The sequence below is a fragment of the Callospermophilus lateralis genome, chromosome 11, assembly GCF_048772815.1.
Source record: "Callospermophilus lateralis isolate mCalLat2 chromosome 11, mCalLat2.hap1, whole genome shotgun sequence".
Taxonomy (NCBI): domain Eukaryota; kingdom Metazoa; phylum Chordata; class Mammalia; order Rodentia; family Sciuridae; genus Callospermophilus; species Callospermophilus lateralis.
Genome location: NC_135315.1, coordinates 4,934,161 through 4,961,027, shown reverse-complemented (window position 1 = coordinate 4,961,027; position 26,867 = coordinate 4,934,161). Strand labels below are relative to the sequence as shown.

Sequence of the window (26,867 nt, the reverse complement as noted above, 5' to 3'; positions counted from 1 at the left end):
CACCCTGCGCCCCAACTTCTTCCCCAGGCTTCTCTCCTCTCCTTCGCCATCCACCAGCCCCTGCACTGGCTCCTCTGCCCCAGTAATAAAGCAATCATGTCCCCTGCCTCCCTGGTGGCTTTTTGGTGTGGGGTGCAGGCTGTGACTTTGGAACAGGCACAGTGAATGGACCTGTCCCCTGCTTGGAGTGATGAACAAGTGTCTGGCCATCTCCCAGGGCTGCTTCTGCCAGAGCAAGCCACCCTCAGCACAGAAAGTTCCTCACTACCCTGGATCAGAGGCAGAGCAGGCTGGTGTGGGGACCCCTGGGTCTAAGGATGCAACCCAGTCCTCACGGGGGCCCCACTAAGGCCTTCTGTGTGATGCTAATCTGGATCTTGGAAACTAAATCCCGAGACGTCCCATGAGTTTCCTATGTCCCTTGGGTCAAGCCACTGCTCTGCACAGCTCATGGCTGATGCTCTCACCCCCAAGTCCCAGATTTCATTCTCCCTGAGGGCTCAGTTAAGAAAATACTTCCATAAAGAGTTTCATTAATACATTTGAGGCATCATCCATACAAAGTTAGCGTTACTTTTTAAAATTAGGACCATAATAAAACTGGTAAAAAACAAAACAAACAAACAAACAAAAAAACAGGCCTGAGCAAGCCCAGGCACCCACCCTCCCTGGGAGGAAGACTTTGTGGCGGCTCAGTCCCCCCGCCTCAACCAGGAGTGAGGCAGGGGCAGCAGAGCCAACTGCAGGGCAGGACGCTGGGGTGGGGGTGGCTGGGCATCCAGCCTGTGGCTGAGGACAAGCCAAGGCTCCGGGCCTCTACTTGTGTCTGCTTCTGGTTCTCTGCCCCACACAACAGACCCTCCCTCCCTGGGAGCCTATGACAGGGTCAGGTGGGCTCAGGGCACAGAGGGGAGGAGAAACAGGAAGGGGGGCTGTGGTGGGGTCCCATCCCTGGGACGACAGGGAGCAGCCACGGGTCCAGGGAGGGCGCGCTCACACCGACTATGGGGAGAAGGCCCTGGGCCCCGGGAGAAGCACGTAGATGGTCCCTACAGCAGGGAGTGGAGAGGAGGCCAGGGCCTGTGCCTCAGAGAAACAGGTGTCCTGGGCGTCCTAACCCCTGACTAAGAACACAGGCCTGAGAAATGAGGGTCTCCCTCCCGGGGAGCTCACCTTTGCCGAATGTCACAGAGTCACCTTGACAGGTGGAGTGGGCCCCGGGCCCAGTGACTCCGCAGGCAGGGGCCCAGCCCCTTGTGACCCCAATGCTCCGCAGGCATAGCCCCTTGTTGTCAGTGCCCAGAGGGTGGCAGGTGCAGGCCTGCTGGGCTGGGGTCAGTGCAGCACCTGGTCCAGCTCGTACTTCTCACAGAAGCGGCTGGTGAAGGGGAAGCAGGTGAGGTGCTCGATCCAGGGCCAGTTGATGGGGTAGATGTAGAGCCAGAGCACCAGGGAGGCGAAGAGGCCAGCGAAGACCAGCAGCGAGACCAGGATGAGCGCCCGCTTGCGGTACTTGTCGCTGGTGCCGAAGGTGATGTAGGGCAGGAAGGCAAAGGCCAGCAGCATGCCGCTGAGGAAGCCAAAGATGTGGGCGATGTTGTCGATCCAGGGCAGGAGGCCGCAGACGAACAGGAAGAGCACAATGGCCGACAGGTTGAGGAAGGCCTTCCAGGGCCGCTCTAGCAGCTGCCAGCTCTGGAAGAGCTCCACGAAGAGGCAGGCGAGGAGGCCGAACTGTGACCCAGCCGGGCCCACCTGGGGCAGGGAGCAGGACAGCTCACCCTGGTGCCAGGCAGGGAGCGCAGCCCTGGGACCCACCTACCTCCCAGGCAGGGACACGGCTGGAGCTGATGGACCACTTTCACCTTTTAGCAAACACTGGGCACCTACTGTGTTCCTGCCAGGTGTGGACCTGTGCAGTGAGCCCGACAAGCCTGCACACAGTGGGGAGGGACAGGCAATGGGGTGGTGACAGAAGAGTGAACAGTCAGGCCTGAGAGATCAAGAGGCTGCCAGGCCTGCAGGCCAAGAGCAGCCACCGTGGAGATCTCCAACGGCTCGGTCTGGGGTCCTCCGAACACCAGCCAGCAGGAGGGTAGAGGGGAAATGAATCAGAGAAGAGGGAGCGGGTGGAGGATGGTAGCTCAGGAAGGCCTTTCTGGAGGTGACAGCTGAGCAGGGAAGGGGCTGGGGTACCTGGTGACTCAAGGGTATCACTGTGATACCGTCAATAAGCCCCCAGCTTAGCTGTCCATCTGCTGTTGAGCCTGGCACAGGAGGAACCCTGTGTCCCTCCAGCAGATCCCAGGTGGGTGGGGCAGAGAGCAGCAGGGCAGGCTGCCACATGCCACAGAGCTTGGGGCTCTAGAAAGGGACCTTATCCCACCCTCCCTGTCCTCGTCCTCCGAGTCCCCACCTCTGCCCGGTACGGGAGGAAGATGGCGCTGGCGAGGTTGCCCGTGATGCCGCTGAGGATGAAGATGATGGAGATGCGGTGCCAGCCAGCCAGCTTCTCCAGGTCCCGCAGGATGGTCATTTGGAAGATCACAGACACGAGGCAGTGCACCACCCTGGGGGCGGGGACACACAGGCATCAGCATTCCACGCCGGCCACGGCTGCCGTGCGCATCAGGAGCAGCGGCTCAGACAGGCTGGGCTGGCTGTGCCCTGGCTCCCGAGCCCTTTCCCTGGGGGGCAGGCGGGTGGCCCTCACAGAGGTTGTGGTTGGGGCGGGCAGGAACCTCTTACCCAGCGTGTAGGAACAGAGACAGCCAGAGCCTGTAGAACTGATCTGGGACCTCAGGGTTGAGGAAGGGCAGCAGCCCACACACCTTGTCCAAGCAATGCACCTGGGGTCGGGGCGCATGGGAGTCAGGCTGAGTCTGAGGCCCCCGTGCAGGGAGGAGCACGTGAGCCCAGCCCTTGTTCCCAGTCCAGGGCCTCCCTGCAAGGCCTCACTCCACCTGGGAACAGAGTGTTGCCTCTTCGTGAAAATAGCCGTGCATGAACTCACAGTACTCCCGAGTGGTGATCTCACAGCTGCGGGGACAGGAAGAAAAGAGCAGGATATCAGGATGTCTGGGGTTCCTGCAGAACCCCAGCGCTGGCCACAGCAGGCAGGGAGTGGGGACTCAGCCCTGGAGCATCTCCCCTTCCTCCTGCTTGCATGCGGGTGGCCCCAGAGCAGCTCCAGGCAGGCGGCTCACCTGCCCTTGGTGCCGATGCAGCAGGGGCGGCCCTTGATCTGGCAGTCTATGTGCAGGAAGCCTGTGTGGTTGCTCCTGGCCTGCTCAGTGCAGATCTGCAAAGCAGGACCAACAGGATGCGGGCTGAGCGACGGGCGCCTACCCCAGCCCTTCCCAGGCCCCCTGCTGCCCAGCGATGCTCACTGGCCACAAGGTGATGTCATCAGGCCAGATGTGGGCACCACTGGAGGCTGGCTCCTCACAGGTCCTGGAAGCAGAGGCCAGATTGGGCAGGATGAGGGGCTGGGGAACCAGCCAGGTCTACTAACCAGCGTCCCAGCAGGAAGCTCAGACAGCCTAGCTGTGGGCCACTCTGGACCCGTGGGAGGTTCCAGGCTGTACCTGGGGTCCTGGTGGCATACGGCTCCTGACGTCCGTTTCTGGCCCAGATCAGACTTGTCCATGGGGGGCCCAGTATCATCCTGCCACTTGAAAAAAGTGGCCAAAGTCTCCTGGAGGGTGGAGGTCTGGTCATGATGCTGCAAAGGTCACCCCATTGGTGTGCACGGGGAACCTTCCAGAACAGGGGCTTTTCCATTTCCCCAGGGCTCAGGCACACCTCCCAGACCCCACCCCTGCCAACCCTCCTGAGATCTGGCTTCGCTGCTCAGGCTGGGGTGCCTCTGTGCTGGCAGAGTGCTTGCGGGGTACAGGACTGGTGAGGGTGGAGGAGAGGAAGGAGGGAATGCGGTCACTGCCCTTAAAGGGCCCCTGCCCCAGGCCAGGGTGATCAGAGTGGTACAGAATCACAGTGGGGCTGGCAGGGGTCACAGGGCTGCCCCACCGAGCAGTCCTTCCTCTGGGTCTGGATGCAGCCCGAATGGTCATTCTGGACACAGCAGCCCGAGTCCCGCTCCAGGTCTCGCTCCCGCAGCACCAGCTGCTCGATCTGCCGGTCCTTCCGGATGCAGGGCGAGAACTTGGCTCCCAGGTGAATCAGGTCAATCTGCAAGTGGAGAAGGGCGGCTAGTGACATGGGCCCCAGAGGAGGGGCCTGTCACTGCACCACCACTCCATTCAGAGTCTCCCCTGATGAGGGGGCCACGAGGTGGGTGAGCACCTGGGGGTGGCAGGACATAGAGCTTCCTTCTCAGATGGCCCCCCCCAGCCTGGACTCTCACCGAGCTGGGCCCGACCCAGAAGTTCTCCTGCTGGATGTATTTCACGCTCTCGTACACACCTTTGTTCCTCAGCACCTGTGGCAGAAGCGCAGGGCAGGGGGTCATCAGAAGAGCAAGAGCCCTGGGCTGGCAGGAAGGGTGAGGAGTGGGGCAGTGTCCCCAGGGTGCAGGCTCTGGGAAGGGGCCGAGCTCTGGTGAGCCTGAGCACCTCCTGCCTGGGCCGGGATCTTCTGGAAGGACAGATTTGGTGCCCGCTGCGCTGAAGCGTCAGGAAAGCTGGGACCCCAGGAAGGAGCCCGACTCACCAGCTGGGTGGTGACGTGTTGGGCAAAGCCCACGGGCGCAATGCCGTAGGTGCAAATCACCAGCAGCGTGATGATGATGTGGACGAAGGTCAGCCAGTAGGTGAAGTAGGGCCTGTGGGCAGAGGCCAGGTCAACCCAGCCAGCCCACACTCTGCCCTGGGCAGGGCCACCACTGGGCTCTCCTGGGCTCTCCACTTGATTCAACAGTTCACCTATTCACCCTTCCCAAAGCAGCTTGTAAGATGCATTTCCACCTTAAAACTTTTGATGGCGTCGCACTGCCTTTGGGATGACAGCCAAATCAGCCCACTGCTGACTATGACGCCCTGTCCTACAGGCCCACCTCTCCTTTCTACACCCCTCTTACAGCTCCAGGAACACGCCCTGGTCTCAGCACTCCCAGGGTCTTTGCACATGACCTTTATGCTTCCTGGGAGGATCTTCCCGTTTGTCTTTACTGACTTCATGCTGACAGCACTCCTCCCCACCAGCTGTCCACCTCGACTCTCTGTCTTTCTCCAGGACACTCACATACCTATCATGGCTTGGTTTTTGTAACTTGGAGTCCAATGTCTATCAGGTCACATTGTCAATCACACACTGAGAGAATCGCCTTCCCCAGACTCTGGCTTCTCTCAGGATCTCTGTGCCTGGCCTCCTCTGGCTGCCTCACTCTCAGCTCCAGCTGCTTTTAGCCCCCTAGACTGACCCCAGGGGTCCTCCACCACCAAGCCACACTCCAGCCCTTTTTAGTTTTATTTTGAGACAGGGTCTCACTAAGTTGCTTAGGGCTTTGCTAAGTTGCTGAGGCTGGCTTTGAACTTGCAATCCTCCTGCCTTGGCCTCCAAGCTGCTGCGATTAAAGGTATGCACCACCATGCTTAGCTCGGCTCCAGCTTCCAACAGTTCCCCGACCCATCCTTCCCTCCCTGCACCCTCCTCTTGGGGGTTCTGTTCTGGGGCCTCAATGAACACTTGTTGACGGACAGCCATCTGGAGCTGGGCTGAGGATGCAGGCCCAGGAAGCAGGAGATGGAGAAGAGGCAGCAAGCGCTGAGGGCCTCCCCGGCTGCATGCATGCTCCCTGAGCACAGTGCAACTCCACGCTGGTCAAACTCCCGGCCCCAGGATGTCACAAAGCACTTGCTGAATGAATAGGGATATGCTTGGGGAAGGGGAACCTCCATCCCTCTCCCCTTGCCCGTTGCCCACACCCCACTCTCGCTGCAGGTGGGGTCTCACCGGTGGCTGTCGAAGCTCTCCAGCTGCCGCTGCACGGTGCTGCTGATACTGCGGCGATAGCTGCGGTTGAGCCAGGTGCCCACCACGCCCAGGCCGTAGTGCCGCTTCTTCCGGTCGAAGGCAAAGTGCTTCACTGTGGAGGCGATGCGCTTACCGCGCCTGGTGGCCGTGACTGGGGCTCGGCCACACTCCTTCCTGGTGAGGATGGTGGCTCTCAGCCTGAATCCCCACACCCCCATTCCCCACTAGGAGCTTCCAAGGGGCCAGGGCAGGGCACGGTAGTGCCCCAAGCTGGGCTGGGGGAGGGACTCACAGAGGGATCTGCACCCCATCGGGGGTGACCGGGGAGGCTGACTGTGGGATTCCTCGGAAGTAGCTGGCAGAGAGTGGGGGAGACTCAAACACATCATCGGGCATGGAGCTCATTTCTTCCTGGGGTGGGTGACACAAAAAGTGTAAGTAGTTATTGTCCCTACTACCATCCCCCCACATGCCAATTCAAGGGCAGAACAAGGCTGGACAGACAGGCTCTTCAGGATGGCAGAGGAAGCCACGTGCCTGTCACCCCTAACAGTGGGCTGCAGGTGGGGTCTCACCGGTCTCACCACCCCAGATCCCTGCTTGGCCCAACAGCAAGCTCCATGCAGGGCCCGCTCCATTACACCAATGGCCCAAGGGGCCTCTGACTCTTTCAGGGGCTCCAGGCAGGACATGTCAAGGCCAAGGTCACTTCTCCCAGCTCCCAGGCTATCCCACCCCCTGTCCCTGAGGGCCTGGACCCCATGCTTGCCTTACTAAAAAAGGAGGAGTCGAAGGTGTCTGCCCCATCGACTGCGTCTTCCTCCATGAAGCTGGGGTAGGCAAAGCTGCGTTTGATCACACGCAACCGCTGTCCAGTGGCATCCAGCACCGAGCGCCCCTGGGCATGTAGCAGAGGCCTGGGCATCAGGACCACAGCCCCGTAACCTGGGTCTTCAGCCCCCAAGGGATTGCCAAGTTATACTCTTGGGCACAGCCCCGTGGGAGGGGGATCTTGCCCAAAGCATCTGACAGTGCACAGGCCAAAGTGGCTCCGAGAGTGGAAGGCAGGACCGGGCACCAGCCGTCTCCAGCCCTGAACACATCACTCTCTCGCCGGTGCGGACTTAGCTCCTCTCTGGCAATCCTGCCCTCAGCACCCTACTACTCAAAGCAACCATTCTATACCCTCACTCCTGCATCAGACGGCTGCGCCCCAAAGTACCCGTGGTCTCCCTCCTGCCTCCGGGCCTCGGCAAGGCCACTCCCTGGCTGAGAAGGCTCCTCCCTCCCTCCCTTCCCTGATGTTCCCCTACTGTTCTGGGATCAGCCCAAGGCCTTTCTTGACACCAGCCCCTCCTGAGTCTACCACCCTGATGGTGACACCTCCCTCACCCGGCACCCCCTAATGCCCAGCACATCTCGGGGGCTCAGTCAACACAGGCAGGTGAGTGGTGCGTACACTTTCTACTTCCTCACTCTACAAGCGGGCACAGAATCCCACTCCCAAAACTAGGGGAACAGAGGGGGGCTCGCATGGAAGTGGGGCCTGAAGGACCCAGCTTGGCTCTGGGCTTCGGGGTCCTCCTCTGCCCAAGAGGCCCAGTACACCCACTGCCCTTGCAGAGGAGACACACAGCTCCCGGTGAGCTCTAGACGTCTCTGGGTGGGAGAGGGACAGCGGAGAGACCTCACCTTGAGGAGGGCCGCAGCAGCCTGGAAGCCCATGTGGGCCACAGACACCCTCTTGCGGCGGGGCAGGTGGGAGTGGCCAGAGCGCACGCTGGTGAAGGAGGTGAGGGACAGGACTCCCGGGGTCAGTGGTGGGTGGGGCGCGTGGGGCCGGTCTACCTCATCAGGGTGGCGGAAGGCCCGGCCCCGGGCTAGCGGGTCCACAATCTGGAAGGGATGGAAGGTGAGCAGAGCTGACCCAGCTACTGGGGAAAGCTGTCCAGCTGCCCCTCGGCCATCAGCTCACCTTGGGCATCTTGCAGGGTTTTGGTGACTCGGTGCCCTGGAAGGATGGCACCTCCTGGCTGGGGAGCTCCAGGTCCCTCTGGCATGAGGCCTTGAGCCGGCCGTAGCGCACGCTGCAGTGGTGCAGGCTGCGGCGCTGCCAGTGCTGCCGCTTGCCCTCCCAGTCGCCACTGACCCCGAACCACTGGGCCGTGCCCCTGCAGGAGCAGGCAGGGTGTGGTTGGTGCACACATACGCCGAGCACAGGAGCGTGTGTGCAGAGGTGAGGGTGACAGTGCACGTTGGTACAGGGAGGTGACGGGGAGGGGCCGACAGCATGTGTGCACCGGTGGGCCTGACGGGAGGCTACTGCAGACTTGTATCCTTGTGCTTCACAGGAGGGGGTCAGCCCTCCCTGAGCCTCTGGCTGAAATCTGGCCCCCAGGGGTGGAGCAAAGGCTGGGACATGAGGAACAGGGCAGAGGTCCCCCCAGCTCCTGGAATCATCTCAGCCTCAGGGACTTTTTCTAAGGCACGTATCTCTGGCTCTCAGTTTTGCCGTCTAGACCACGACATTAGATTCTCACGTCCCACCTCTGCAGGGAGCCTGCCTATTCCTTCTGGACAGGGGCTGCAAGAGCCAGGCCCAGCCAACTCGGGTGCCCGGGTGCCCACGAGGCTGAGGTGGCCACGTGGGGCAGGGGTGCTCACTTGCGGATGCTCTGGGACAGGGAGGCCTGGCGGCGGAAGCCAGGGCGCTTCTCCGTGCTGTCCTGCCATCGTCCCCGGGGCTCCTGAAGGCTGACGCTCTTCAAGTAGGCTGGGTTCTTGGGCCTCTGTGGGATGGAAGGGAGGACAGGTGGTGACATGTGTGGCCTCAATTACAGGCTGGCTTCTGTGCAAGCCCAGCCTCCTCCACAGTCTGGCTGCTTTTGTGCTGAGTTTATTCATTTAGTTATTTATCTTTTGTAGCACTCTCGACTGAACCGGGATCTCGTGCATGCTGGACAAGGGCTCTACCACAACTCCAACGCTTCATTCCAGATCTAACTTTTTTTTTTTCTTTTCTTTTCTTGCAGTGCTGGGGATCAAGCACCCAGGGCTTCACACATGTTAGGCAAGAACTCTACCAGCTTTTCATTCCATATTTTAAATCATCATTTTCTAATGTTTTCCAGGGAACCAGAGCATGCACTCCCGGTCCAGAGCCCTTCCATACCCAGGATGGTCTTTCCCCCTTTCATGTGTTCTACAGAGCTCTTGGGGTGAGCAGGCGGAGTTAACACAGCTCCCCTTTATGTTCCAGGCTGTGTGGGAGCCCACGCTGTTTGGGGCCATCGCTCAATGAGCTCTTTATGTGGCAAGAGTCCACATGCAGTGTTGATCCATGTCCACCCTCTGCAGGATCCAGAGCTGCAGAGATGGGCTGCCGGAGCCGCAGGACCGGGCTCGCTCAGCCCTTCACCACCCTCAGAAGAGGCACTGAGGGCCTGGGCGGGTTGCCAACAAGGCTCCCCGTTCCCCAGTGCCCCTCAGGAGATGGCACTGCCGATCTCAGGGCCCCGCTCCCTAGACGTTTTAGATATTTTATGATCCAGGAAGGAGGGCAAGGCTGGGGGAGGCTGTGGCTCAGGAAGGAGGACCCTCTGGGGTCCTCGTGCAACAGTCCTAAAGGTGTCATGTGGGCACACCTATTGCCCAGGGCAGGGCAGTGAGCCCCCGGTCGTCCCCTCACCTCAGGCAGCATGCTGTCCTGCTCGCTGGGGGCCTGGGCCTCAGGCGGTGGGATGGTAATAGACAGGTTGGGTGGCTTCCGGCTCTGCAGGCGGCTACCAGACGCAGAGGAGAGATCCCCTCCATTCTTGTCACCGGAGGCCATGGTGGGCAGGTGGCTAGAACAGAGACAGAGAGAGGGTGTGGGCACGTGGACACAGGCAGCAGAACCCCAGAGGTGTTAGGACCCTGGCATCAGGGAGGCAGCCCAGGTCCAGAACCAACCTGCCCCATGTTAGCTGTACCTAAGCCTGGACCCCAGCCAGACTGCCCCTAGGCTGGGTGTGGTGTGGTGAGAAGGTCTATTTCTGACCTTCATTTGCATTCTACCTGGGTGGGGGTCAGGAGGTCCCCAACTTTCTACCTCATTCTATTTCTGGTCTCTCTGCTTTCAGCAAAACCAAACCAGGAAAGGAGCATGACAAGAAAGCATTGCAAGCTGCAGTGACCTTGGCAGCCTGGTCCAGGCAGGCCAGGGGGCCACGGGGCAGCTTCCTGGCCAGAGGGCTCTGCCTTTGTCTCTGGGACAGGGCTCAGGGGAGGACACAGAGAAGGCTCCAGGACCATCTGGTGCACTGAGCCACCAATAGGGTGCCCACAGCTGTGCTGGGCAGGAGACTGCGGCGGCAAGTGGGGGGATGTGGAGGGCACAGGTGCTTCTGGGAGGAAGGGTCCCCGCGAGGCCCTGCAGGAAGTGGTGGTTAGCACAGTCCCCAGAGAGAAGAGAAACCCACCATGCTGGGCACCCTGTCCCCTAGGGCTGTCCAGCTCCTTTTTCAAAGAGAACTGAAAGCCAAAGTAGTGGTTCATGCCTCTAATCCCAGCTACCTGGACGCTGAGGCAGGAGGATCACTTGAGCCCAGCAGTTTGAGGCCAGCTTGGGTGACATAGGGAAACCCTGTCTCTTAAAAAAAAAAAAAAAAAAAAAAGATAACTGAAACTGCCACCTGTTTGGATTTTTTTCTTTTCACAATGGTGAGATATCTTAATAAAAGTGATACCTGCCCACTAAGAAATAAGACGCAGAACTCTGAAGCCCCGTTTTCCAGGCCTCCTCCCTCTGCTGGAAGCAGCACGTAGTTGGAAACCTCACACCTCCTGATCCCTGGCGTGGACGTCTGTCCCCATCAGTTCATACAGAGGACCCACCTGACCTGCTTTGACGACAGCCATGAGCCCATGGAGTGGAACGTGCTATGGTTGACTTACATCCCAGTGGGCGGTCACTTAGGGTGTTTTGTGTCTATTGTCACGACACCCTGCCCTCTGCCATGCGCTTGCTCAAGCACCGCAAGGCAAAGTTCTAGAAGCGGGTGGCTGGACAGTGGCAAGTGCACCTCGAATTTCAATGGACCTTACTGATGCTCTGCCCCCGACACGGAAGTAGCAGCTCGCCCCGTCCTGGGACCCTTCTCTGCTTGTGCCACCAACCCTGACTGCAGGGGACCCACCAGACTTCACACCCTGGCTGGTCTCTTCTCTTCCTTGCAGCTTCTGTTCTGTCTCGGGTCTTTCTCCAGCTAAACTTTCAGCTGTTTTCTCTCCTCTACTTCCCGAGATGCTTGGGGTGGGCTTAGTGTTTCCTCCCCCTCTGAGGGACCCCACACCCACCCTCTGATGCGGGTGCCGACTACATTCACAGCCTGGAGAGGCTCACATGGGAGCCCATCAGCCAGGGGCATCTGTGGGTCAAAGTGGGGGGCAGCAGGGCAACACAGCAGCCAAGGGTGGCCCTATCCCTGTGTCCCTCCTGCCTCAACCCTACCACCTGCTGAAGCCACGCCACTCCTCACCGTCCAGGGTTTCCTGTTCTCACTGCCAGCCCGGACTTCTCACTGGCTCAGCTCCCCCCATTCTCTGCCTTTCCTGACCCTGCCACCCCAAAGTCCTTGCTGCCGTACACTTGCTGCTGGGGAAAGTCACTGGAGCCACTTATCACCCAAGTCCTCACCTGTACACCAGGGAGACTACAGGTCCTCCCTCGGGAAGCACTCACAGATCCACAGGAGAGTGCATGACACGCACTGTGGCCCCATGTCCCCACCACACCAGGGAGGCGGGGATGCTCCAGCAGGGCTGTCCACAGAGCCCAAAGGTGGCAGACATTCAAATACCCGTCGATGGACAGATGGATAAGCAAGCTGGGGCAGATCATGCCATCCCTGATCCTGAATATAACTCAGCCACAGGAAGGCCTGAAGTTCCAAAGCAGCCTATAACCTTGATGTCATCCACCTGCTGTGGGATCCCATCCATGCAAAGGCAAAAAAAAACGGGGTCTCTATAGACAGAAGTAGACTAGGGCCTGCTTATGGCTGGATCTGGGGATGAGGGTGGTGGGCTACATAAGAAGTGACACGTAAAAACACGTCCAATGATGAGTTGGCTAAGACGATTCCTGTTAGACCTCCAAAGGCAAATAGAAAAATAAATCCTAGGGCTCAGCTCACCGCATGGCAGGGGATCATTTGAGGCTCCCTCCACCTAGAGTGGCCAGGCAGCTGAAGACTTGTGTTGGGACTGCAGTACTCACAGCTGCTGAGGTGAAATGGGTTTGACTATCAACGTCTATTCCTGCGTCAAGATGTGGTGGGCTCAGACCATAAGCCCTAAGCAACCGATGGATATCATAGCTCATACTATTCCTGTATAACCAAAGCGTTCTTTTTAAAAAAAAAAAAAAAATATTTATTTTTTAGTTTTAGATGGACACAATCTTTATTTTATTTTTATGTGGTGCTTAGAATCGAACCCAGTGCCTCACGCATGCTAGGTGAGCACGCTACCCCTTGAGCCACATCCCCAGCCCCGAAAGAGTTCTTTTTTTTACCTGAATAATAAGTAACAGTGTGTGAAATAATGCCAACTCCAGGTAAAATAAGAATATAGACTTCTGGGTGTGTAATGAACTGGGAAAAAAAATGTTGATAGAGGACTGGATCTCCACCTCTAGCTGGGTCTAAGAAAGTTGTGCTGAGGCTTCGGCAGGTAGGGAGTGTGGCCATACTCGCTGCGAGCACAGAAGTGAGAGCCGTAATAACACTGCTGTCACGGGCACGGATGAGACCAACCCTGGTGCCTGACCCTGAGAGAGAGCAGGGGCTTTACATTGATCATAGTGTTGATGAGATTAATGGCTCCCAGAACAGACACACCTGTTAAACGCAGTGAAAAAGCAGTTAGGTCTACGGAAGCTCCAGCTTGTGTTAGGTTTCCAGCCAACAGAGAGGATAAACTAGTCAGCTCCTGCCTCAATTATAAATGAGGAAAGTCATCATAGAAATGATGGAGGTATTAGGCCAAAGCTTATGCTATTTATTCGAGGGAGTTCCATACCAAGGGCTCCAATTATTAGAGGGAGTAGTCAGTTTCCAAATCCTCCACGTATGGTTGCTGTAACTATAAAGAGAATTATCACCAGTGATTGGCAGTAATAATGATATTATGGATTGACTATCTCCCAGCAGGGCTCCAGGTTGGCCTCACTCAGCTTGAATATGGGCTCAGGCAGGGAATAGGAGATATAATGTTCCCATGTCTTTGTGATTTGTTGAGAATGATCAGCAATTGGTGGATGGAAGGAGGTGGTAAGATGGCTGAGCAAGCATTAGACTGAAAATCTGGAGACAAAGCTGGGCCCAGCAGCCCACGCCTGTAATCCCAGCAGCTCAGGAGGCTGAGGCAGGAGAATCATGAGTTCAAAGCCAGCCTCAGCAAAAGTGAGGTGCTAAGCAACTCAGTGAGACCCTGTCTCTAAATAAAATACAAAACAGGGTGGGGGATGTGGCTCAGTGGTCCAGTGCCCAAGCACAATCACTGGTACCCCCACAAAATCTAAAGACAGAGGTGGAACCCTCTTTCTACCAAGTCCTGAGATGAATTATCAGACTGAATTGCAAATTCAAAGTAGCCGCTTCAACCCTGCTAGAGCTTCTCCTGCCTTTTTTCCCTACATGGAGGGAGAATGGATTGAAGCCAGTTGATTAGAGAATTTAGTTGATAACTTTTTTTTTTTTTTTTAACACCCAGGTGTGCTCAACTACTAAGCTGCATCCCAGCCCTTTTTAAAAAATATTTTATTTAGAGACAGGGTCTTGCTAAGTTCTTCAGGGGCTAGCTAAGTTACTGAGGCTGGCTTTGAACTCATAATCCTCATGCCTCAGCCTCCTGAGCTGCTGGGAACACAGGTGTGTGTCACCTTGCATGAATAGCTGTGAACTAAATTTTTGTGGGTTTAAATCCCATCAATCTAGGATATAAATTATTTGTAAGGCTTTAGCTTAATTGAAGTGGTTGATTTGCATTCAATTGATGCAGGAGAGAGTGTAAGGAATTAAATATTGGTGTTATTTGCTTAGGGCTTTGAAGGCTATGGTCTACTTAACCCAAATTCCTAGTTTAAAGTTGATAGTGTCGGTGTTAATGGTAGGGAAAGCGTGGATGATAAAGTTATTAGGATTGGCAAAAGAGGAGCTAGTTTTGTTTTTTCAAATTGTCATTTCATCTTTGTGTTGTTGGATGTTGGGAATAGTATTAGTGATATTGAGTAAACAAGTCACATAGAGAAATACAAGCTTAATCCTGCTATAATGGCTATGGATGTTGGAGTAATAATGCTGTTATTTATAACTCATTCTCTGATAATCATTCACTTGGGGACAAATCTAGTTAGTTGGGGGAAGACCTCCTAGAGACAAAAGTGTCATAAGTACTGTTGAAATTAATACTGGGAATAAATTGTTTTTAAAAAGAAATTAACAGTGGGTTTTATTTCATATGTTAGATATGAAAGTGTGGTAGGGGTTTTTTTAGTTGAAGTTACATAATATAAATATATTAATTTAAGTAAGATGTAAACTGTTGATTGAAAGTTGTTAGTGTGGAATTATAGGCAATGATTATTATATTCAACCTATGTGGGAGAGATGGTTGGGTTATGAGAGCCTTAACTCAATCAGTGAATCAATCCCTGTGATGGGATTAACTGGATGGCGATTGGAGGCAGGTGGGGTGTGGCAGGTGGTTGGAGGCAGGTGAGGTGGGCATTGGGGGCGTGGCTTTGAGGTATACATTTTGTATCTGATATGTACCATCTGGGGGTGTCCTGATCATCATGTGAGCCGCTTCCTTCTGTCACGCTCTTCTGCCATGATGTTCTGCCTCGAACCCTGAAGAATGGGTCTATGGACTGAGATAGGTCTGCTGTCTATGGACTGAGACCTCTGAAACCATGAGCCCCCAAATAAACTCTTCCTCCTCTACAGTTGTTCTTCTTGGGTCATACAGTCACAGTAGTGAAAACCTAACTAAAACAGGGGGCAATCGACATGCAGGCTAGGGTTTTTCATAGCTGAGTTTGATTCAGGGCTCCTCAGCCTCCAAACATAATCAATACAAATGCTACTTTTATTGTTAGTGAGAGATTAATTGATGGTGCTATTTGAAACATGACTGAGATTGGTGCAATCTTCTGTCATGTTAAAAGAATATAACATGATGTAAGTGGAATAACTTGGTGACTACCTGGACTCAGAAGTGAAACGGGGTGAGTCCTTTTTTTAATTGATGTTTTTTGTGTTTTGATGTTTTTATTAATAATTTATTGAGGTGAATTCCACATATCATAAAATCAGCCATTTTAAAGATCAAGCCTCAGTAGGAGGGTTGAGAGTTGGTTAGAAATACTGGCTTAAGTGCATTGTCTTGAGTTTGTAAAACGAATAATGACAGCTATCATTAGGATTCTTCACGCCATTGTTTGAATGAAAACCTTCAGCAGCAGCTGTGTGGATGGTGGGTTGGCCTCACTGATTAGGGTGGGAATAACCACTAACATACTTAGTCCTTGTCCTACTCAGACTGTGGTGATGATCACACAACTCTGATTGCACCCAAGGCCACCGAATGGCCTGCCTGAGGTGGCGAATTGGATGCTACATGAACTACACCTCAGCAAAGCCACGGGGAAGCCACCTCGGGCAGGTGCACCACAAAGGGTGCTGGTGCTCCTCGTAAGCTGACAGACAGTTCTGCCCCCTTGGTCACCACATGCTGAGAGGGGCCCTGGCTGGCCGCCCAGCAGCCCCTTGACCCCGCAGCCCCTGGCTGCCCCACAGCCTCTCTCCCTCTGCTCCTGTCAGTGTCCACAGCTCTGTCAACTGACCCCAGTCCACTGCGGCCTCCTGCCTTTTCCACCTGTACTGCCAGAAGCCTGCAGGCCCCACAGAACACATTTGTTAAAAAACAACCGAATGAGCAAGACGGCCAGCACTGGGCCCAGAGCACCTGGCCCGGCCCACCTGACCACCCGGCTTCTACCTTCAGATGTGGGCTGGGCCCTCGGCTTTCTGCAGCTCACTGGAAGGTTCCTAGAGCATGTTCCTGCCCGCTCCTCGCTGTACAGATGCACAGGGGTGAAGCCTCAGCTCTGTGGACAGGTGGACAGACGGCCCAGGTGAAGCAGGGCAGCTTTCTCCGTACTCTCGGCCTGAAAGAAAGGTAGGCAGGTTCGAGGGTCACGCCATCCTCAGGGTCCTTCATCTTCCTGACCTCAGTCTCCCCACTCATAAAATGGGGCTGATCCCACCTGCTCCCCAGAGAAGGATGGACGGAGATGTGCAGGAAGGGCCCCTGGGGGCTGAGCTGGGGCTCAGCGAGTGTACCTCCTACCACCTACAGAGGGCGCTGGCTGGAACCCGACGCTGCAGTCAGATGGTCCCCGTTCTTTATTGTTTCAGTTTTGAGAGAAACATTTACCTCAAGTCCAGGGAGTGGTGGCTGCCTCCTGATTAGGCGTTCTCTTCCATTAGAGCCAGCCAGATATTCAAGGCAGCACAGAAACCACAGGGAGGTGTTGTGTTGTTTTTATTAATAATTGATTGAGATAAAATCCACATAAAATAAAATCAACCATTTTAAAGGGAACAGCATGGTGGCATTCCTGTGGCTTCTAAGGAAGTCCTGCACAGGGCTTATGCTATGTTGTTCCATGGCACGGGCAGGCCCTGCTTAGGGTGGCAGATGCTGCAAAGTGCCATGGCAGCTGGGCAGGATTAGGTCCCACATGTGCCAGGCCTTGCTCAGACCTTTACCGGCATTGTTCCTCTTTGTTCTTAAAACACCCTTTGAGATACACATTATCACTGCTTCCATTTTTGTAGTTAGGGAATGGAGGTTCAGAGAGGTTCACTAACTTGCTCAATCTCACACAGCCAGGAAAGGGTACAGCTGGAAATCAAGAAATTGGGCTCCAGGACTGAGGTCTCCTTAAGGGACAGGGACTCTTCTTCCCTATAGTTGGGGTACACTTGGGGCTGCAAGACCTCTCTGAAGGAGTCAGAGCATTCTGGTGTTTTTCAAAGCATTGGCCTGGGACCGCCCAGCAGAGTCCGAGGGGTGACTGGGCTGGGGTAGAGCCACACCCCTCCGAGTCTATCGGCACCGCCTCTTTGTGCTTTGCAAACGGTGTCAGCCCTTGGTCACCAGAGCCCCCAGTCACGGGTGAGGAGGGTGTCCTCCTGGACACCTGAGCAGGCTGGAGGCCCAGTGCGTCTCCACTTCTCTAAGGCAGGACACTAGCCTCTGCTTCAGCAGAAGTCTTGACCTCACACCCCTCGGAGATCAGAGGCAGATGACCCAAGGGGCTGGGCCAGGCCGGCTCTGAGGAGGCTGGGCAGCCACACGAGGAAGCTGCGTGGGGACAGCTCCAAGGCAACAGTCTCACCTGGGGCCTCCGCTAGGAAAGATCCTGCTTGGCATCCTGTGGGACCGGGGTGCAAAGAGCGGGCATCGGGCGGACACTGCCCGGGGAAACTGGCACCAAGGGAGGGGGGCAGACAGAGGACGGTGGGTTGGGAGGAGGCCACCAGAGTCCAGCTCAGCTGCTGTCCCCAGGCAGGCAGGAGCCTTCTGGAACCTGGAGCTGATCACCCCTCCCAGAATCAGAGTTCAGGTCTGCCCACAGCCACCAGACAGATGCTGGCCCCCTGCGGCTCCCCAGGCACTGGCTTCCACTCATCTGAGGTCCTGTACTGGACACACTAGGACCCACCTGTCGACCTGGCCATCTCACACTGCTCCCTTAAGGAAAGCCACCTCCTCCAGGAAGCCTGCCCAGTCACCCCCCTCTCATAGCATCCCACAGACCTGCCCAGGTGTCAGTATTCCCCACCCAAGTCGGGGCAGCACAGTGCCCTGCACCCAGCTGGCCACCTTCAATGGAGATGGGGGTCTGGTGGGAGCCTGCATGGCTGTGGGTGGTCAGTCCACACAGGCCCATCTCCCCATTTTGCAGCCACTCAGGAAGCAGCCCCCTCTAGAGAGTTCCTCTGAGTGACATCCACAAGCCCCTGCCCCTCTGCTCACTGCAAGGTCTGAATGGAGGTTGCTGGCCCAGGATGAGTCTGCAGTGGACCCCACCTCCTGCTCCATGGCTGGCTGCAGGCCCTCCTTTTGGCTCTAAGGAACAGATCAGCCAGCTGGGACCCCCCACCCATGACACCCTCTGTGCTACTGGCCTATGTGCTGACCTCCTGGTGGGAAGGGCAGACATAACCTAAGACTGTGGACAGGGGAGTCTGGACCAGCTCCAGGATAATCCTGGGGGCACCAAAGAGAAGCAGACTGCCCCCAGGAGGGGCAGATGGGTGACACCCTCCTTTCACACCAGCACAGGGCAGCACAAGGTCCTGGGTGATGGTCCATAAGCAGCTCCATCCTGTGCCTCCTTCTGTTAACAGTGTGTGTGTGGGGGGGGTTGGACAAGGTCATGGCCAGCTTGACTGCCTGCAGGAAGCCCATACTCTGTTTCCTGCACCACCCAGGGCCTCTCCACCATGCAGCAGAAGGCCTGCCCAAGACCACTTGCTCCCAACTTGCACAGAAGTGAATGGGGCTAGGAGCCCAGCTCCTTCCTCAGGGACCTGGGAGGGAAGGCAGATGCCCGGGGCAGGGGTGGGCCTTGTCAGACCCACTCTGGGCTCCTGCGTGACTCACTTACAGGGCAGACGGCAGAGGCCAGGCACAAGAGCCCTGGAGCCATCGCGCCTGCCACTTATCTCCCGCCCCCAAAAGTGCTTGCTCACTGCAGAGGAAATTGTGACATCCTGGGACCAGGCTTCCTCCTGCCTGCAGTTGCATCCGCTGCTCTCTCCAAGACCCCTGGGTCAGCCTCACAGCTGGCCTCTGGCTGGGGGGTCTGAAAGCACTAGCCATGGCCACCTGCCCAAGCTGGATCTCGGCCTGGTTTCTGGGGAGGGCCTTTAGCCTGAGCTTCCAAGGAGCTGGGAAACACCAAAGTGTCCTGGGTAGAGAGACCAGGGCTGAGGGTTGGTCAGAATCAATTTCCTCTTCCCTCAGGCGGTGGCCAGTGTGGGGAGAGCAGGGGCAGGTGGACCAGATCCAGAGGAAAAGTGAAGTGTGGCGTTCAGACCCCTGGGGTCCCCACAGGTGGAGCCTCTGTGGCCAGGGGTCAGCACCGCTCTCCAGGGAGCCTTCCAGATAACACCGCCCAGCCAGCAGCAGCGGGGATCAGGCACACACAGAAATGCAGACTCAGAAACCTCTGCCACTGCCCGGAGAATCCGGTTTCCCCACAAGGGTGGAGCTGGGCACTCCCAACCAAGCCCTGGCCAATGTCAGCTAGGCCATCCCCAGGAAGGCCCCAGAAAACACTACTTGGTGGCCCGCCCAGGCAGGGGGCTAGAGGGACCTGCTTCCTGTTGCACAGGTGGCATGAGTCCCAACTCCATGAGTGCTGGCCCCCTATCCCCTCCCAGCTCACCCCGGGTACAGTGTCACCTGTATCCAAGAGTCCCCCTCCCTTTCTCCACCTGCTGGCCACCTACACCCTCACACTGGCAGGTTTTGGAGGCTCATGTGTTTCCCCTGGTGGTGGATGGATTCCCCACACCCTGGGCTCTGCACTCTGTTCCTGCACCACCCAGGGCCTCTCCACCATGCAGCAGAAGGCCTGCCCAAGACCACTTGCCCCCAACTTGCCCAGAAGTGAGTGGGCTAGGAGCCCAGCTCCCTCCTCAGCCAGGGCAGGGAGTAGCAGCCGCAGCCCCAGTCAGACAGACACCAGCCTGATGCAAGGGCTGAACCTTGTATGGCCAGGAATGGGGACAGAAGGGAGGGGGAGGCACTTGGACAAGGAGTGAGCTGCTCCAACCCCTCCACTGGACACGACCAGGAAGCACAGGGGCCCTCCTGTGGGGATGGAGCACGAGTCACCTGAACAAAGGAAGTGAGGAAACCACAACCTGGCCCAGAAGCCACTTCCAGCTCTGGAGCCGTGGGTGAGTCCACTGGGTCCCAAAGAACAGGAGGCTTGGAGGGGAGGGGGCGGCAGAAGCTGAATCACAGGATGCCCCCAGGGCTGGGGCTGAGGATACTCTGGTCTCCCCAGCTTCCCTGACCACAGAAACCAAAACCCCATCTCCCCTCCCATGGCCCTACTGGGAACTGGGGCATTTTTAGAAAGCTGCAAAGAGGAAGCTGGGCCCCCACGGCTGTGCAAGCCCCAGCAAAGCCCCAGGTTCTGCTGACCTCAGGGAGTTGCCTAGCCCCTCCCCTCCAAAGGCCAAGGGACAGCTCCTGTGAGAACTGTCACCCCTGTCTCCTTGCACTTGTCCCCCAGCTGACCCTGCATAGTGGTGTCTCCCCCAGGCTGGCCTCCTGGTCCCAGCAATAGCAGAATGGAGCAAAGGGCAGGAAAGTAAAAAGACTGGCCCGGGGTTTGGGGCCAGGACCTGGCCACAGAGATGTAAAGAGGCAGAGCCGCACACAGGCCGTGGAGGGAGGCTGTGAAGGGCAGGGGCGGGGGGCAGGGGCACGGGAGGGAAAGCCGGGGGCTGGTGGCCCAGACACAAACTCAGCGCAAGCCGCGGTTAGGTGAGCTTCACCCCGCAGCCACCCACCGAAAGAACCTGAAACGGCCTGTGGGTTGACACCCTCCAGACAGCCTACACAAAGCCGGCCTTCCCCAGAAAGCCCCCAGTTCCTTCTTCCTTCCCTCTTCCAGGACTTGACCTCAACTCAGTTCAGAAGAACTGGAAGGGCAGGTGCAGGGACTGGCGAGCTGCGGGCTTCTCTGGGCTCTTCCACACCAGATACAGGGCCTGGGCTCCCCTTGACCCAGTTAGACTGGCCTGGGCATCGCTGCCTACCACACCACACACCCGGGAAGTGGGTGCTAGGCTCCAGGGAGCCACCAGTGCAGGGTGTGAGGGGTGAGCCTGTGTGTGCAGTGCAGGGGCTGGGAGAAAGCCCTGTCCTCATCAGGCAGCCCAATGCTCTCGGTTCCATCCACCTGGCCCTTCTCAGGACCACTCACCAGCAGGTCCGGTAGAGACGGAGATGCCTTCCTCCTCCACTGAGTCCCCATCCAGGAAGTGGGCTGAGCTGGGGGTGCCTGAGCCTTACATCCTCAAAGCCCAAAATATAGTAGTTGCTGGTGATATCTGGGGCAGGTGCCAGAGGAAGTAGGAACGTGGCCAGGCCTCCCCACTTGGCACCCCCAGAGGTCCTTCTGGAAATCTCTGGACTCTAGATGTTGCTGGTGGAGGTGGGCTAAGTAGATGGCAGCTGAGCAGGAATGTAGATGCCCTGGACAGAATCTGTGACAGTGCCCTTCCGTACACCAGGCAAACAGCAGCAGTTCCAGAGTCTGGGGGGTTGACTGAAGTTTTGGAGGGCAATGGAAAGGGATTGAGTGTGTGGCCTGGGATGCTCATCCTGCAGCCTGGCCTCCTCTGGGGAGGCCTCAGTTCTGCTGCCCCTCCTTGGGGGCCCAGACACCAGGACATGGAAGAGCTCCAGGACACAGAGCATACTGGGTGCCCCACAGGTTGGCGTGAGCTGTGTTTTGCTACAGTCTTGAAGGTTTGCTTCTCTTGGAACAGGGGCCATGGGAGTTAGGTTTCCACGGATCCTCAGAAGCAGCACAGGTCCTCATCACCCCCCACACAGCTGGGCTCTGTCGTGTACTTACAAGTTCAGAGTCCACCCAGCTTCCACCTGCCTCCTCCTGGGTTTGGCTCTTGACAGTGGCTGAGGAGATAGGGCCCAGCCCTAACCACTGGGTGATTTTAAGCCACTTAAGGACTCTGAGCCTGTTTTTTATGCGTATGATGCTAAGTAGCCTGCCGGTGGTCTGAGATCTGGGTGGCTTTATCACCATTAACCACAGCTCACCCCAGGAGCATGCTCAGGTGAGGGACAAAGTCTCACCCTGTCTTACAGAGAGGTAAAGCACCCTGCCAAGTATCGCTCAGCCAGAAACTGACCCTGCTGGCTGGGTGTGAGCACCCAGAACGCCAAGAAGCTGCAGGCTCCCCAGGCCCCTCCCCTGGACAGGACAGGACGCCGGGCAGCCTCACTCTGGAGGCCCAGTTATACTCCTGTCCATGTGGAGCCCCTTGGCAGAGAGGGAATATGCCAGGCAGACACTTTTCGGCTTGTAAACAGTCATTAAGGAGCTAATAAACCTGATTACCCAGAACCCTGCCCCCGGGCGCCCCACTTCCCTGGAAGAAGCTGGCCCCCACCCCAGTGGCTATCAGGGCTTGGAGGCACCTGGATGCACTAGGCTGTGCCCACACAAGGTGGGCTTCTAAGAACACCTGCCCATCAACCCACACACACACTAGTGTGGGGCAATGTAGGGTTCTCTTGTTGAGGAATGAGGGGGACCTGGGTCCAGAGACAGGGCTCAAACACGGCCTGGCCACCTCACTGTAGGGAGATGTTGGGCACACATCCACTGCTGAGCCTGCCCCACCGTGGAGGGAGCCAGCAAAGGTGACAGACCTGAGTGTACAGTACCTGGCACACAATCAGTGGCCAACTGCTGGCTTCTGTCCTTCCTGCTGGGCTCTGCCACAACTGCTGACACGGCCTCTGACTCTGAGCCAGGGCCTCAGAGGTAAGGGACTCTACCTGACAGATGGGGAAGCTGAGGCTCAGAGGGGCGCAGTCAGGGGGTCAAAGTCCTACAGTCAGGGAGTGGCAGGCTGCAGCCTAGCGAGGGTCCTGTATTGACCCCCACATTCTGTGGCGCCTGCACCTGGGGAGGCCAAGGGGCACAAGGACACACCTGGGGGCAGTGCAGAGTAATGTGGGTACAAAGGCTGTTGGCTCAGGAGACCCTGCAGCCCTCCAGGCAAAAGTGACAACATCTGAGCTTGGGCGGCACTTCTCAGTTATCAAGGGGCCTTTACAAACATTGTCATTTAATTGAGGCTGAGCCCTCATTATGCTCCCTGACTGATAAGGTCCCAGGAGCTTGGGCTGGGTTCCCCACCCTTCTCTTCCAGGCCTCCTGGTTGCCACACAGAGGCAAGGACTCAGGGAGGCCCACCAAGGGAGAAAAAGGTACCCCTTGCTAGGGACCAGGGGCAAGAAGCCCTCCCTGCACCACCTGTGTGATGCTGCGGGTACAGGGACGCACCACCTTTGGTACAGGGGCCTGGCAGTGTACCCCACTCCTGCCCAGGAGCCTCCGCCAGGGGGAGCCCAGCTGAGGGCATCGCCTCTGTGACCCCCCAGGCCATCAGGCACACAGACTGGCAGACAGGAAGACCTCTGGTGGGGGCAAGGGGATGGCAGGTCAGGCCAGATGGAAACCCATCCCTCATTTCCCATGGCCTCAAAGGCACCGAGGTCCCCTGCCCCAGACCCAGCTATTTTTACAGAACGCTAACGGTGTGGGCACTCTGGGTGAGCGCTGGCCTTTGCCATGCTAGGTCTGCTGGGTTTGGCCGCCAGGCAATAGAGGCCAAGACCATCCCCACAAGGCCACACACTGGCTGAAGGCTCTCCGTGGGTCCCGCTGCACAGCGAGAGAAACCCAGGCAGACTGTGACTCCCACCCTCCTGAGCACACTCCAGTAGACCACTGAGCCTAGGAGTCCCCAGACCTTCCCTCGTGGGCCCCCGGGCTTGTCATCACCCACTCCATGACTGATCAGCGGCTCTGTGGGAGCCTTCTGCACTACCCACCTGGCTCAGACCACTCTCCTAGAGGGCCCAGGGCAGCACGGTGGCTGAAACTGCCACCCAGAGACTTCTGAACCACAGAACACTTGTGTATGGGACTCTGGGTAAACCTACTGAAGGTGGCTCCCTGAACCTCCCAGGAGGTGAGAAGCAAAGCTGAGCCTTTTCTAGGGCCTGCTCCCAGCCAGGCCAGGGTGACTTGAGGGGCAGTCGGGGAAGCCCCTGTTCTTGCTCTTCCCAGCGTGGGGCAGGCAGCAGCTCCTCCTTTGAGGACACCTGTCCCGGCCTGGCAGTGTCCCCTTACCAGCCAGGGAGCTACTCAAGGTCAGCTGTGCTCAGCAGGCACTGATGTCCCGCCCCTCCTCCCCCAGCCTGGCCAGACTGGATAGGAAAGGAAACCGGGAGTCACTTCCGACACAGCAGAGGGCATGAGCTCACTCTGGAAATCCCCTGGGGCAGTGGGGCAACACCTCGCCTGCTCCACAGTATGTGGCACAGAGACCCTAGGGGACGGGCAGGGGGAGACAAGCACATACCTACGCCACACAGGGGTCGGGAAGGGCAGGCCCAAAGGAAAGCCCAGGTGGCTGGTGCAGGTTGCCGGAACCAATGCTCTGACCTCTTCCTGCTCTCCTCTGGTATCTGTCTGGGGCAGAGTTGATACAAGTAGGACAGGAATCCTGGCAGAGGCCACAGGAAAAACACTATCACAGAGCTCAGAGCAGAACTGGGACCCCAGGGCCATCCAGTGCCTTCGTAGTGTGACTTATTCCTCCTCTTACAGGAACAAAAGTCTCCTTTCTGGGCTCGAGAAAGAGAGGGTGTGTGTGTCTTTGAGAGACAGGCAGACACCAGGTGCAGCAGTGGCTCAGGAATGAGCCAGCCAGGTGGCAGTTCCTGGGTGGTCTATTCCCCAGGCTCTGGGGGAAGGCCTGGGGTCAACGACTTTGTACAGGTCTGGATACTCAGCCTTGTGCCTCCAAAGGCACATGCAGTGGGGGCCGCTATCACTGCTTTCTGTTCATCTGAAAAGGTGGGAGTCTCACTCCAGTCTCTTACAGTAAGGACACCAAAACCAACCAGAAACCTCCACTCTCTTGTTCCACCAGGGTCCCCAGGCGAGTCGGCTGGGTGCAGAAGCTGGCAGGATGAGGGCAATGGGAAGAGTTAGGAAAAAGGAAGGATTGTGGGCTGGCCTGAGCTCCTGCACAGGGATATGGCTGCCTCATCTGATCCTGTTTCATTCCTCCTCTTTCCCAGGAAGCTGGGAATACATCACGAGTCCAACTCAACAGCTTGGAGTTGGGGCCGGGTGGGCCATAGTTCTGATGTCCTCCATCTCTCACCACTGCTCAGTCGATGCTGCGGGCAGGGTGCCTCCTCCACCAGCAGCCGAGTCTGCCTGGCCCCTCAAACAACCTAGGGTTCCCACCACAGGGGAATTTTTATTTTCTTGAGACAGAGTTTTGCTAAGGGACTCAGGTAGTTCCAGAATTCATGATTCTCCTGTCTCAGCCTCCTGAGTAGCTGGGATTCTTGGTGTGCACCACTGTACTTGGCTACTGCAGGAGGGAAGTCTGGGGAGACAACAAAAATTAGGAGCCCTGTCATTCCTTGAACGTTACTCTCCTGATGTGAATCGCTGGAGGAGTTAGGTGTGTGTTCAAAGAGAAAATTCCAGCAGGTCACCTCGTACCGCAACCATTATGTAGTTTTGGGAAGATCTATGGGAACAGAGCTCACTCTGCCCCTCCTCCATCCCCAGAGACATTTGAGCTCAAGAGCTGCCCTGGCTCACCCTATGTGGGAGGCTGCCCTGGGGTGAAGCACTCCAGGCCCAGGCTCTGAGAGGGCCCCTGTTTTCAGCCCTCCTCCACAACACCCAGATCTGCTCCCTGTGGGTCTCCTGATGAGCAGGGAAAAGCAGACTCTGGCACCAAAGCAGGACACTTCTTAGGGGAATAAATGCCCTCCTGCCCCTTACTTCTCATTTACACTAATCCCAAGTTCCTCCCCTAACCACTGGGGAAATTGAGGTAGGAAGAAGAAATCCATAAGTATCTGGATGGACCAGGTGCTACAGCTGAGTTTCCCAGCCTCAGCACAGGGCTAACTCTTTGGGTGGGACAATTCTTTGTTATGGGGCTGTCCTTCCTGTGCATCCTAGGATGTTTAGCAGAATCCCTAGCCCTTACCCGCTGCATGCCAGGGATAATGTCACTCATTTCCCTCCAGAGTGTGTGACAACCAGAGTATCTCCAGACACTGCCAAATATCCCCTGGAAGGCAAAGTGCCCCCTTCAGCTGAGAAGTAATTGCTCTAAAACAAGCTTCACTCCCGCTCCCGCCCCACAGGGAGGCTCAAAAATGTAACAAGGACGCTGGGTTCGTTATGTTACTAGCAAATGTCACACACACTGGGGTCCTATCTAGCCATTTGGGAAACAGCAGCCACGCCACACGTAGGGGCCAATTCCTCAGACACACTCAACGCCTCCTTCTCTCATAGCCCCAACGGGAGAGCTTTCTCCTTTAGTTCTTCTTAGAGTTGGGCAGGGATTGAGACCTGGATTTCCTCCCTAACCTCTCACCCAATGCCCTGCAGAAACATCAGACGGGGCTCAACAAGTCAAAGGCAAGCCGAGGGCCTACCTTCCCAAGCCCCTCATTCCAGAACCAGCCTGGCGGCGGGAGCCCGGCCCGTTCCCCACCTGTTTCCACCTAAGCGCGGGTCCTCGCACAAACAGGGACCCCGGGCCTCGGGATCGATGCTCACCCGCGAAACCGGGGAGAGGAGAGGAGAGTCTGAATTGCAGGCACTTCTGGGTCGTAGGCGGGGCTGCGCGGTCCCGTCGCGGGCGGTCCCCTTTCTCCCTGGGTACTTAAACTTCTGACCCATCGACGTGCCCCACACCCGGTGAGGGGGACCCAGGACCCCGTCCGGAGCCCAGGGTCTAGCCGCCCCGCCGGCTCCTCCTCCGAGTGCAGCCCCAGCCTCCGGGAGGCCCACGTGGCCTCCGGCGCCCTGCAGGACAGACACCCCCGCCGCGCACCGCCGCCCAAGGCGGATCCGGCCCGACCCCGCCACCCCTCGGGCGCCGGCGTCCCGCCCCGCCACTCACCCCGCGCTCACCTCCCGCGGCCCCACGTCCCGGGACGCAGCTCCGATCCGAGCCGGCGAGCGGCTGGGCGGCGGCCCTTCGGGGCGG

The 26,867-nt window shown here is 57.2% G+C and overlaps 1 protein-coding gene across 12 annotated transcripts; it reads right to left on the bottom strand.

The window, feature by feature from the left end:
- Nucleotides 1–516: 516 nt before the first annotated feature.
- Nucleotides 517–26,867, bottom strand: Rhbdf2 (rhomboid 5 homolog 2). 12 transcript variants are annotated; one of them, XM_076869906.2, is made up of 22 exons: nucleotides 26,792–26,867; nucleotides 24,195–24,304; nucleotides 15,979–16,147; nucleotides 12,997–13,059; nucleotides 10,489–10,564; nucleotides 9,623–9,779; nucleotides 8,599–8,723; nucleotides 7,910–8,105; nucleotides 7,627–7,830; nucleotides 6,704–6,832; nucleotides 6,227–6,345; nucleotides 5,914–6,108; nucleotides 4,672–4,783; nucleotides 4,367–4,441; nucleotides 4,030–4,191; nucleotides 3,588–3,697; nucleotides 3,390–3,453; nucleotides 3,207–3,301; nucleotides 2,964–3,039; nucleotides 2,749–2,849; nucleotides 2,417–2,570; nucleotides 517–1,755 (listed from the first exon to the last, which is right to left on the bottom strand). In XM_076869906.2, exons 6-22 carry the CDS (start codon nucleotides 9,764–9,766, stop codon nucleotides 1,336–1,338), a joined length of 2,481 nt encoding a protein of 826 aa, XP_076726021.1. In that variant the 5' UTR covers nucleotides 9,767–9,779; nucleotides 10,489–10,564; nucleotides 12,997–13,059; nucleotides 15,979–16,147; nucleotides 24,195–24,304; nucleotides 26,792–26,867; the 3' UTR covers nucleotides 517–1,335. The 12 variants fall into 12 exon arrangements, with proteins under 12 accessions (XP_076726021.1, XP_076726022.1, XP_076726012.1 ...); XM_076869907.2 differs by lacking the exon at nucleotides 12,997–13,059; XM_076869897.2 differs by lacking the exons at nucleotides 10,489–10,564; nucleotides 12,997–13,059.

What these genes read in the sequence shown, in the direction of transcription:
- Rhbdf2 (XM_076869906.2), bottom strand. Translation starts at nt 9,766, where the DNA reads ATGGCCTCCGGTGACAAGAATGGAGGGGATCTCTCCTCTGCGTCTGGT. An exon ending in AGGACAGCATGCTGCCTGAG is followed by an intron (nt 8,724 to 9,622) that starts GTGAGGGGACGA and finishes TCCATCCCACAG; the next exon opens with AGGCCCAAGAACCCAGCCTA. An exon ending in GAGAGCTTCGACAGCCACCG is followed by an intron (nt 4,784 to 5,913) that starts GTGAGACCCCAC and finishes CTCTGCCCACAG; the next exon opens with GCCCTACTTCACCTACTGGC.